The 12,559-nt window shown below is 45.7% G+C and overlaps 1 protein-coding gene and 1 non-coding gene across 2 annotated transcripts; one reads left to right on the top strand and one right to left on the bottom strand.

Moving 5' to 3' along the window:
* Nucleotides 1–301: 301 nt before the first annotated feature.
* PSMA3 (proteasome 20S subunit alpha 3) lies at nt 302–12,018 on the bottom strand. The gene is made up of 11 exons (XM_058806846.1): nt 11,966–12,018; nt 11,038–11,120; nt 10,487–10,610; nt 7,360–7,461; nt 7,192–7,265; nt 6,566–6,638; nt 5,579–5,644; nt 2,635–2,681; nt 1,051–1,118; nt 841–905; nt 302–490 (listed from the first exon to the last, which is right to left on the bottom strand). The coding sequence occupies exons 1-11, from the start codon at nt 11,984–11,986 to the stop codon at nt 446–448; spliced, it is 768 nt and encodes a 255-aa protein (XP_058662829.1). The 5' UTR covers nt 11,987–12,018; the 3' UTR covers nt 302–445.
* Nucleotides 12,019–12,121: 103 nt separating this feature from the next.
* Nucleotides 12,122–12,194, top strand: TRNAK-CUU (transfer RNA lysine (anticodon CUU)). Its single transcript has one exon. It is a non-coding gene; the product is annotated as a tRNA-Lys (tRNA).
* Nucleotides 12,195–12,559: the final 365 nt, after the last annotated feature.

Consider the following 12,559-nt stretch of genomic DNA (forward strand, 5'->3'; position numbering starts at 1 on the left):
ACTGGGACCTGCTGCTGGAGCTGGCCCTGTCCTCATCTCTGCCAAGAGCAGGCACAGACTGGCTGTGAACAACCTGCACATTGTGCTGCTGGTTAATCAAGGAAGAGCAGAGTGCTAATTTTTAATATTAAACTATGCAGCATTAACAAGAGACTTGGCTGGTGTATAAACAGATTGTTTTTCTGTGCATTGCCTGGCTCAAATGGAGTGCTTAGGAAGCAACAGCAGCCTGATAATGTCTTTCCTTTTTTTCTCCTTAGATACAGTTGCTGGCCTATACATTTTGAAATAAAAGCTAACAGACAGTAAAATGGAAAATTTATTAGTGCAAGTTGGTCGGTTGGTTTCTTCCAACAAGAACACAACAGCATCCCATGCATAATGCATTATAAACAAACCTGCTCTAAGATAAGAAAAGTTGGACTTGTTTTGGAGTAACAATGTGTTACATATTGTCATCATCTGACTCATCTTCCTCTTTCAAAGATTCCTGTTTAAAAAAAGAAAGTATAATTATAGTCTAACAGTTGTTTTATAATTCAGCCTGCAATAAACACAATGAGTTTGCTGCAGCCTCACACCCCTCTCACAGACCCAAACCCTTGCAGGCAGCAGGACAATTCCCATCAGTACAGACCTTTAAAGGAGAAAGACCCCACTTGTGGCAGGCTGTGAATGAACAGTTTCTGAGAGCAGAACCATCCTGGGTTACACTGTAGCCTCCCCTCCTGTCCCTTCCCATAACCCAGCTCACACTGAGGGACGTGGGATGATACATTTTCCAGGCAGCTCGGCAGTTTGACACTGAAGCACTGCAACAACACCAAAGTCATAACTCACCTTGGCATATTTTTCTGCTTCTTCTCTGATGTCTTTGGGAACAATTTCATGTTTTCCATTGGTTACTGCCAATAAAAAGAATATGTCTGAATTACAATTCACACAAGGACCTGACATACAGAGCGAATTTTAAGAAGCAATGTTTTTGCTTTAGTTACAAAAAGTTATAAATTTTCTGGAGTGCTTATAGAAATTATAGAAATGCATTACTTTCTCCAACCCAGCTGAGTTCCAGCTCAAAAGCTTTATCCTTTACTTCATCGTGAACTATGTAGATTCTGAAAGGAACAGACAAAGAACAGATTAGAACAGACTGACCAACAGGCTAAATATACTTTGTTCCTGTCCCAGATTTCTTCTGTTCAAGTATTCTCATGATTAATAGAAACTCTCCCTGTGCCTCCTCCCCCACCAAAAACCATCAGAGAATTTTCCAAGCTTAACTGCTAATCTAACAACACCTTAAATCATTACAGCAAGATGCAGGTTGAGATGTCCAAGTTGCTCTAACTGGAACAAACATGAAGATTTAGATGCTGCAGAACCAAGGCTGCATCATCACTGCCTGCTTCTGCTAGACCAGTTCTAATGCAGCCTGGAGTGTCCTGCATTTCCCCTGCAAATCCTACTGCACTTTACACTTAACACTAAATCCCAAATCAGGCACAGTATCTTGTGTCTAATCAGAAGTCTGTACAGAAGATTTCCAATGTGGTGCTCATGGCAAACATGGAAATGGGAATTGAAACTCCCAAGTGGTATCACAGCACACACAGTGCCAGCCAGAGCAGTGATCACTGCTTAGCCTGTGGGACAGAAGTGGTAACACTGCAATAACAAAACTGATTTGATTCATCCTGTGGCAGAACATGCAAACAAACTGGAACAATTCTGGGCTGAGACACTCCAAACAGCAGGACTCACAATAACCTGTGGCTTCACTGTTTAAGAAGCCTGTATTTTGTATTTCGTAGTTTGCTTCAGGAAGCACTAAGTCAGAAGTTGAAAAATACCAGCAATTCCTATCCAATGTGGAAACCCTGGAGACAGTGGAGGAAGGCAGGACACCTTCAGCAGCACTTTCAGTGGAATTATTGTGAAACAAATGTAAAGACTGAAGTGAAACTGGTGTCCAGGAAAATGCCCCTCTGTGCTTACAGAACCCCCTGTCTGCTAGCTGAGGTGATCTCCAGGCCTTTCTCACGTTTCAGCTGGTTACAAACCTTTTGCCACCTTCACAGGCTCCTGAAGAAATCACTGCTCTGGACTGTGCCTACTATTTTAGGTTTAAAAGTTATTAAAATCTTTGCTATCTTGCTCAGTGCTAATAGGGAGCTGAATTTGAGCTGTGAAACAGGACCCTGTCTAGAGCCGCTGCTGAGTTTGAGCTGAAGCAGAACTAGAACAGAAGTATTCTCATTATCAGAAATTATTTTTATATGTCTAATGATAATAAATCTATACTGAATATAGTCCTTTTAAAAAGTTCTAGTTTGCTTCTGTCCAAAGCATTTGAGTCTTTTTTTCAGGCTGGGTCCAAGATCTCAGCATCACTTGTGGGCAGCTCCTCTCTGAAGCACCAGGTCATTGTTCAAACAAGTCCTACTTCAGAAGCAGCACACCAAGAAGTTGCCCTTCATCTGTCACTTGGTTTAAATATTTTAAAACCAGGGATTAGAGTCAGACATTTCAACACACAACACCCAATTGAAAAGGAACAGCCTCAGTTTGAAACCAAAGCAAGCTCACCAGGCTGGATTTTTGTCAAGTTGGAAAAACAGGTTGCAGACTTACATTTTTGCAACTTCTTTAACAACATCACGGCACGTCATCTCCTTCATCTGCAGGCCAAAGACATACAGAGATGAGATGTTTAATAAAAAAATATAAATCTTCCACAGAGTCAGAACAGGAGAGGCTGTGCATGTGCCTGATGAGCTTTTTTTCATGTTCAGTAGTCAAAGGAACAGAAAAAGCCAAAACTAAATTTCTTCTCTACAATGCATCTTCCAGCCTGCTCTATGCAAGTCATTCTTCCTGGGAAGAATCTTACAACTGAAAGATTCTAGGAAAATAAAACTACTTGGAAATTTCCCAGTTTAAAGCACTCATCAGCTGAAATCTTAGCAGCTACACTGGTGATTCTGGCATCCTCAAAGCTTGGCTTGTTCCTGGATGCTTTATGCTCAACTGATATAAAATAGCCACATATATTCACATGGAATATGGGCATTCCTTCTAGGCAGCACAGGAATACTTGTGGTCTTACCAACATTTTATGCAAGTCATTTTGGGTTTTAAGTAATGCCCCAAGAGGAGAATATTGTTTTACAACCAACTGCCTGCCTGAGCAAGGCATCAGCATCTCATTTCACATTTTCTCAGTTTTTTGGCAGCTTCACAGTTCATCAGAACAAAGGCTGGTGCAAATTTCCAGGACATAATAAACTTGTGTTTTATAGCTCAACTTTTCTGGTCTATGAAGCAGTAATATATTTTCCTATATTTCATTAATGCAATTTACCATCTCTTCCCATTCCCAAAACATTTTCAAACTCTCTGTGTGGCAGGCAGTTGTAAGGCACTGGTGAAGGGATTAAGATGACAAGAGTTCATGTGGAATGTCACAGCCCTTTCTGGGGTGAAGCAACAGGCACAGAAGAAATGCCCATGCCTGGTTAGACAAATGTGCCATCACAATCTCATCTGGAGAATTCCCTGAACAGAGAGCCACTGCCTTTGTGACACTCAGTCCAGAACAGAAATGTAACTTGTGTCACACAAACATTTAAATGATGAATATTCATGCATATAAAGTGAGCAGTCAAACAGGAAACCCAAAGCTCTACTACTGTCATGCATATTTACAAGAAAGAAAACTGAAGTCAATTTAATTTCTGCCATTATCCTTTTCCCATCCCAGGTATGTTAATTCTGCAGACAATGAAAGCAAACAATGTGAGCAGTTTTATCCCAGGAGTTAATCATGATCTTGTCCATGTATCAAAAACCTATAACAGTATCAGAGCTGCAGAGATGAAGAGATTAAAGCAGTCTCTGCACAACTACAAGTTTTCCCACAGCTGAGTTTGCAGACATGAAATGCAAAGGATGTGATCAATGCAGGGTTGTCACCCTGGTTTTCTAGGATTTTCTAAGCCTTCTGATGTTGACATTCTTGTAGTGAACTTTCCCACACACTTTTTCTGTAAACAACTCATTGTTTTTCATTCCTTTTGGAGGAAGAGAGATTTGATGGACTGTTGGTTTGACCTGTGGCATTGCAGAGGTGGTACTGTCACCTTCCAATCCACTGTCACCCTTGTAAAACTATAAATAGTGGAGTCAGAGAATAAAACTGCCCTTTTTTCCTTTCACCTGAGAGCGGTGTGTGCCTGTGTCCCTTCGTGTCGATCTGCGACATCTGGATCAGAAGGCTGCGTGTTCGAATCACGTCGGGGTCACCAGATGTCACCAGAAAACCAGGGTGTTCTTCTTGCCCCCTCAGAGTTTCACAGAGTGTATCCTCCCCAGCCAGAGCTGCTCTGCAGCCCCCCAAGGCAGGGATGAAGTCCTGACTCCCTGCTTGCCTCTCCCTTTCCACCTGCACTCATCTCTCCCAACAAACAAATCCTAGCTGGCCATCAGCTGGATCACCCCACAAAACCTTCTGTACTTCTGGTATTCCCACCTTAGCTTTGACAAATTCACCTTGTCAAAATCAGCTGTGACCTGCAAACCTGCCCAGTCCACAGTGGACAAAATTTATGGGCAGGTGGGGCTGGACTGAGCCCACAGAGCTGGGGCAGGATCCCACACTTCATTACTGGGGACCCCCTAAATGATCACCTCAGCAGGGCCTGTGCCACACCTCTGTTACAGTGTGCATTTACAGCTCTGCTGTCCAGCTCCAGGAATTCACATCAGAAACTGCAGAAGTTTTGGAAAATTTCAGCACTGCACAAACAGAAAATGAACTATTTGGAGTAATTTGTGTGTTACCAATGTGCACACACAGGAACTGAAATGATGATTTCCCAGGTGCCACAATTCCAGTATAAAGATCAAATGATCATGCAGGCCTCTCACCTTTCATTTGGTGTTCAAAACTGAGTGAATCAAGTCTAGAACATTCTCATTTTTCCTGTAGTTTTTCAGTCATGATGCTAAAGCACCATAAATAGGCTATTCTTAAAATTATAACAATCATATAAAGTCTGAACCTTTCCTTGAACAGCTGTGACATCCCTCTGCAGGCCAAAAATATATTTATATTTTATCACATAACTTCATGAGACAGACCAGGAGAAGGATTTGGTTCCATGTTGTTTCCAAGGGTGTCAGATATTAAAACACATGAGGAAAACAGAAATCTTTCAAGATTCTAAAATAATTTCAATCAGCTAAAAGCACACTTCAATACTTTTTGGTTGTCTTCTCTCCACAGACCAGTTTGTCCTTAGCAAGAGCAGCCTTTGTGAACTTGTTAAACAGAAGAATCATCTAAAACCTTTGGGAAAAAATAAATACAGCACCCTGCACAATGCTGCCATATGGTTTTCATTCAGAATTAAAAACTCATTTATACTTTTATATTGACTCACTTGGCTCACTGGCAAATGTACAAGAAAATATTTCACCTGCTTCTCCTGCATTTTATGTATTTCAGGCACCCAAAAGGTAACATGGTAAGGCAGGAATATTTGTCTTGAGACAGCACAACACTGTTACACCATACCTGGAGTTTTTCAATCTCTGTTTTTGCAGCCTGCCTGGCTTTACCAATGGCACAACCCCAATAACCCTAAAAAAAAAAGAAATAAACAATATTAAAATCTAATTAAGTACCAGACCCTCTACACCTCTTACTGTCACTTAGCACATGACAACCCCACCTTACTCATAATGAGAGGCCAAAAAAACCTTGGTATTGTTCTGTCTTGGGGCACATGCCCAAATTGTTGAATAGAGTCCAATTACTACATCAGTACCACCACTATTGATAAAAAAGTGTTCAGTAATTCCTGGAAAGAAATTTATCAGCTCAAAATGTTGTAATAGGTTTTTTAAATTGCTGTTACAAAAATGTACGAATAAACTAGAATTAGTTTGAAGAGAGAAGTTAAATATGAGCTACAGAAGTTCTACAGGATCCAAGCAAACCCCAAGCTAAACCCACCTAAATGTATTTGAGTGTAAACACATAAAAATTAAACATTTCTATTTCTCTCAACAGCCATGGTACTGGATATACTGCAAGAAAATTTTAGGAAATCCAGCAGTAAGAGTGTGCATTGACTTTGTGTAACACACAGCTGAAAATGCAGCACTAACAACAGTTAATAACAATTCTGTTTTGCTTTGGTTTGCTGCTGGCAGGCAGTGCCAGAGGAGCAGCCCTCTCTTAGCTGAAGCATTTAGAGAAGGGGGCATCACTGCAGTTCTTGCCTTTCTGGAGCAGTGCATGGGAATTCTCACTGGACACAGCCACGTGCATGAACTCCCAATTTCTGACAGACAAGCTTTAAACTCATTTCCCAGCTGCACTTGTAAGAAATACACAATGTTTGTTTAGCAAGGATGGGCAAAGGGGCAGCAGTGATTCAGCAGAGATCTCCCCAGGCAAAAGGAGAAAACAACAGCAGCTCTTTGGGACCAACACTCACTATTTTCCCAACTAGAAAAGGAATTTATGCTAAGATGGAAATGTTTTTGACACACTCACGTATGAAACTCCTGATGGATCAATCATGTACAGTTGTGCACCATCATCACTGTCATAGGACCCCAACATGAAACTGGAGGAGAAAAGAGAAATTAAAACCTTTCCTTGCACCAACACACACAGAACTAGAGAGACTACACCAGCTTGGATTTCCTACACCCTTCCTGGAGCAGAACTCCTCCTGTCCTCCTACACTGTTGAGCAATTTGCCTCACAACAGCACCTGCACGTTGCCAGAAGCATTTTCCTGATCAGTGGCCTGGCAGCAGGTCTCTGTTTATCAGCCCTTTGCACCAGAGTCACACAGGAGCTGTACCCTGCTCTTTGTCAGGGCAAGCAGGGGGATTGCACAGGGAAGTTCAGCACAGACTGACTGGCACAAGCTCTCAAACTTTAAAAACCTGGGACAAATAACCAGCTCTGTAGAAGGCTGGCAGAGCCTTATGGGAATATAAATTTCTCACCTGAGGTGTCAGACACACACAAAAAGAAAGGGAAGGGATTCTTTAGGACAGGAACTGTAGGTTACTAATTCCAGGTTCCAAAAAGAACTCAGACAACTGAAGCAGCTCCAGCAACTGTGAAGCAAAAGCTATTTACAAACAGAGTGTGTGTGCAAGACTCACCTGCAGCCAAAGGGCCTGACAGCACTGTACAGGGTGTAGGCATGCACGTACATGGCCACTCTGTCTGCAAGGTGCTGTGTGCAAAAAAAAGGAAAAATAAAACAAGGAATAAAATTTCATTCTCATGTCAAGAATAAAAGGCAAAAGCCCTGAGAGCTGCCCTCTCACCTTCAGGGGGATGTCATAGCCATAGTTAGACCTGAAGTTGGAAGCCTCTTCACGGGCAATGTCTGCCAAGGAACGCGCGTCAGCCAGGAGCCCGGCCACGGCCTGCGGGGAGAGAACAGCTGCTCTGACACACAGACAGACAGACAGACACACAGACAGACATGGCCTGCGGGGAGAGAACAGCTGCTCTGACACACACACAGACAGACAGACACACAGACAGACATGGCCCGCAGGGAGAGAACAGCTGCTCTGACACACAGACAGACAGACACACAGACAGACATGGCCTGCGGGGAGAGAACAGCTGCTCTGACACACAGACAGACAGACAGACACACAGACAGACATGGCCTGCGGGGAGAGAACAGCTGCTCTGACACACAGACAGACAGACAGACACACAGACAGACATGGCCTGCGGGGAGAGAACAGCTGCTCTGACACACACACAGACAGACAGACACACAGACAGACACACGGCCTGCAGGGAGAGAACAGCTGCTCTGACACACAGACAGACAGACACACAGACACACAGACAGACATGGCCTGCAGGGAGAGAACAGCTGCTCTGACACACAGACAGACAGACAGAGAGACACACAGACAGACACACGGCCTGCAGGGAGAGAACAGCTGCTCTGACACACAGACAGACAGACAGATACACAGACAGACATGGCCTGCAGGGAGAGAACAGCTGCTCTGACACACAGACAGACAGACAGACACACAGACAGACATGGCCCGCAGGGAGAGAACAGCTGCTCTGACACACAGACAGACAGACACACAGACAGACAGACATGGCCCGCAGGGAGAGAACAGCTGCTCTGACACACAGACAGACAGACAGACAGACAGACAGACATGGCCCGCAGGGAGAGAACAGCTGCTCTGACACACAGACAGACAGACAGACAGACAGACATGGCCTGCAGGGAGAGAACAGCTGCTCTGACACACAGACAGACAGACAGACAGACATGGCCTGCAGGGACAGAGCACAGCTGCTTACACAGACAGACAGACACAGACACACAGACAGACACACAGCCTGCAGGGAGAGAACAGCTGCTCTGACACACAGACAGACACACAGACACAGACACACAGACATGGCCTGCAGGGAGAGAACAGCTCAGCACACACACAGACACACAGACACGGCCTGCAGGGAGAGAGCACAACTGCTTACACACCCAGAATTGCTCACACACACAGAGCTGCTCACACACACACAGCACACACCCACAATACACACACAGCACACACACACACACAGAGCACACACACACACAGAGCACACACACACACAGAGCACACACACAAAGCACACACACACACATAGCACACACACACACATAGCACACACACACACAAAGCACACACACACATAGCACACACACACACATACACATAGCACACACACACACACAGAGCACACACACACAGAGCACACACACACACACACAGAGCACACACACACAGAGCACACACACACACAGCACACACACACACAGCACACACACACACAGCACACACACACACACAAAGCACACAAAGCACACACACACACAAAGCACACACACACACAGCACACACACACACAGCACACACACACACAAAGCACACACACACACATAGCACACACACACATAGCACACACACACAAAGCACACACACACACATAGCACACACACACAAAGCACACAGCACACAAAGCACACACACACACAAAGCACACACACACACATAGCACGCACACACACAGAGCACACACACACAAAGCACACACACACAAAGCACACACACACACATAGCACACACACACACAGAGCACACACACACATAGCACGCACACACACAGAGCACACACACACATAGCACGCACACACACAGAGCACACACACACACATAGCACACACACACACAGAGCACACACACACACATAGCACACACACACACACAGAGCACACACACACACACAGAGCACACACACACACATAGCACACACACACACACAGAGCACACACACACACATAGCACACACACACACACAGAGCACACACACACACACAGAGCACACACACACAAAGCACACACACACACATAGCACACACACACACACAGAGCACACACACACACATAGCACACACACACACAGAGCACACACACACAGAGCACACACACACACATAGCACACACACACACACAGCACACACACACACACACACACAGAGCACACACACACAGAGCACACACACACACACAGCACACACACACACACAGCACACACACACACACACAGAGCACACACACACAGAGCACACACACACACACAGCACACACACACACACATAGCACACACACACACACACACACAGAGCACACACACACACATAGCACACACACACACACACACACATAGCACACACACACACACACAGAGCACACACTCACACAGCTGGCAGGGGCTCAGCCATGCCCTGCCATGGAGCAACCCACACTGCCCATCTCCCCGCAGCCTCTGAAGGTGCCAATGCCATCATGTATTGAGTTTTCCTCTAGGAACACCAATAACCAAAGTTATCTTCATTAATTATCATCTCCTGATTGACCAGACTGCACCAACCCAAGCAAGGCTGCACATCCCCTGCAGTCACAGCTCCTCTCACACCGCAGCACTCCCTGGCACCACTCACACCTACTGTGGACAGCCCTGTCCTCCATACACAACCTGTAGGGAATTCAGGTGATTTCCACACTGTTGAGAAGAAACCACCACAACCTCACGTGCAGCATGTTTTCCCTAAACACCTTATCTGGTAACTGTGTCAAAAAGCACCATTTTAACACTTGTGTTTATACTTACATACAAGTCTGAACAACTGGAAAAACATTCCTAAAAATTTCAAACAGCCTCCGTCTTCTACTTTAAGTTTGGATTTTACTTATGTATGTTTAAAAGAATAAATAACAAAAAACAGTAAAACCCACTGGCATTTCTGACTTTATACACAGACACATTAACATTACCTTCTTAATCTACTTATTTTTGATTCTCTGATTGATAAATTGATCCTTTTGAGGGGGTCACCTCACAATTTCTGCAGTGCCTTACCATCCCCACGTGTCTGTCGACATTGAAGAGGCGTTTATTGGAGCCCTCCTCGTAGAGCTTGGACAGCACCAATTTTTCTACTCCAAACACAACTCCATCTTTGCATCTTATCCCAATTGCTGTACTGGAAAACAAGAAAAATGTCAGTTCCTCACAAGGTAAAATACTTCACAGACAATTATCAAGACAGAAGAAATAAGATTTCTCCCAAGGTAGGTTGGTCACAACTCCAGCACTGAAAACAAGGGGGTGCAAAATGGTCTTAAAGGTCCCTTTCAACCCAAAAATCATCCTGGGATTGTGATTCTAATCCTGATCTGGAGCAGACAGAGCCCTGGGTGACCCTGGCAATCCATCTCACTGCCTTTCCAGTTCCCAACATTCCTTCCCACACACTCCAGGGAGCAGAGACACTCCCATCCCTAAAATGGGTTTTTAGATCAGAACTCATTTTACCACCCCAATTTTACCCTCATGTTTCTCTAGCCCAACAGCACTGCTGTAAAAGAGGCCAAAAGAGCAAATATTTGATACAGACATTTGTATTTTACCTGCTATTCTCCACAGCTTTCATAGCATATTCCACTTGGAACACTCTGCCATCTGGAGAAAACGTGGAGGCTGACAGGTCATACTGAAGAAAAAGACACAATTTTCAGGAAGAAAAACCCACAAATTATCACAACATTTTCAGATTCATTTAAACCTATTCATTTAAAAAATTAAGCCTATTCATTTAAAAAATTCAAGACTGTCACTGCCAGAGATGGTGGTAAATACCCAAAGCAGGCTGAGCTCTCACATAAGATACAGAAACAGAAGAACACAGGGAAAAAAAGCCAGGAGAGGCCATTTCACAGTGCTGGATGTGAAATCACTGAGCATTACACAACACTCCAAACCCACGGGAGATTTGTCTGCCTTTACATTTCACAGAATCCCAGCGTGGTTTGGTTGGAAGGAACCCTCGGGATCATCCAGTTCCACCCCTGCCACGGCAGGGACACCTTCCACCATCCCAGGGAGCCCAAGCCCCATCCAAGCTGGCCTTGGGCACTGCCAGGGCCCCGCGCCCTCATGGTGTGAATTATTTGCCAATATCCAACCTCACTTTGCCCTGTGTACCCGCATTGCTCTCTGCCACATCACTGCAGCTCCCGATCCACAGTCCCTCCCCTGCTTCCCTGCAAGTCCCCACTTAATTCAAACGCATGGATCACAGGAATATATTAGAAATGCACAATGTAGATTATATAGAGGAGTATAAGCAGTGCATTATCCCCGCCCCGCCCCGCCGCCGGTTCCCCGGGCCTGCCGGGCCGCAGTGACTCAGCCGCCCGCAGCGCCCCGGAGCCGCCGCGCCGCGCTCGCCGCGGGCCCGGTGAGGCCGCGGGTGGGGCGGGGGCCGGCGGGGGCGGCCGGGCGGGCGCGCTGTGCCCGTGGCGGCCCCGGCCCCGCCGCCCCTCACGCCGCACTCACCCCGGTGCCGATGGAGCTCATGGCGGCGCCGCTGCCAGCCCGTCCCGCGCCCACCGCCCAGCAACGCGCGCTCCCATTGGCCGCCGCGCTGCTCGCACGGGGTGACGTCATCATACGCTACATTAAATTATGTGTAACGAGATGAGCCTCCACAGCGCCCGGCTAGCTCAGTCGGTAGAGCATGGGACTCTTAATCCCAGGGTCGTGGGTTCGAGCCCCACGTTGGGCGCATTAATTTTGAACTTCTTAAAACGTTCCAGGCGGGAAACGCCGACTCCTGAGGGAAAATCGTCGGTAAATACCTATGAAAATCAGTTTTTGTAAGTGACCTACATGCAACAATGTCACGTGCATAACAAAATAGAAGCCGTGAGGAGCTGGGTAGTGACCACTAAACACCGCATCCCATAACACTTTATTTTTTAATAGACAATGCAGAAAACAGGTGTTCATCAAGTAGGAACTCTGGGCTCCCCCACAGACAAAAGAGGAATTACAGAGATACCTGGATAAGGAACGGAGCTGGAAATGTAACAAGAGCCAGGGTGGGATTCTCCATCTGGGATGTGGCAACCCTGGTTAAACACAGGAACT

Source organism: Ammospiza caudacuta, chromosome 6, assembly GCF_027887145.1.
Source record: "Ammospiza caudacuta isolate bAmmCau1 chromosome 6, bAmmCau1.pri, whole genome shotgun sequence".
NCBI classification, from domain to species: domain Eukaryota; kingdom Metazoa; phylum Chordata; class Aves; order Passeriformes; family Passerellidae; genus Ammospiza; species Ammospiza caudacuta.

Bases quoted from the DNA above. Each gene is read 5' to 3' on its own strand.
- PSMA3 (XM_058806846.1), bottom strand. From the start codon at position 11,986: ATGAGCTCCATCGGCACCGGG. The intron at 7,462-10,486 runs GTAAGGCACTGC...CTCTCCCCGCAG, and splicing joins TCGACAGACACGTGGGGATG to GCCGTGGCCGGGCTCCTGGC. The intron at 491-840 runs GTGAGTTATGAC...TTTTTTAAACAG, and splicing joins AAGCAGAAAAATATGCCAAG to GAATCTTTGAAAGAGGAAGA.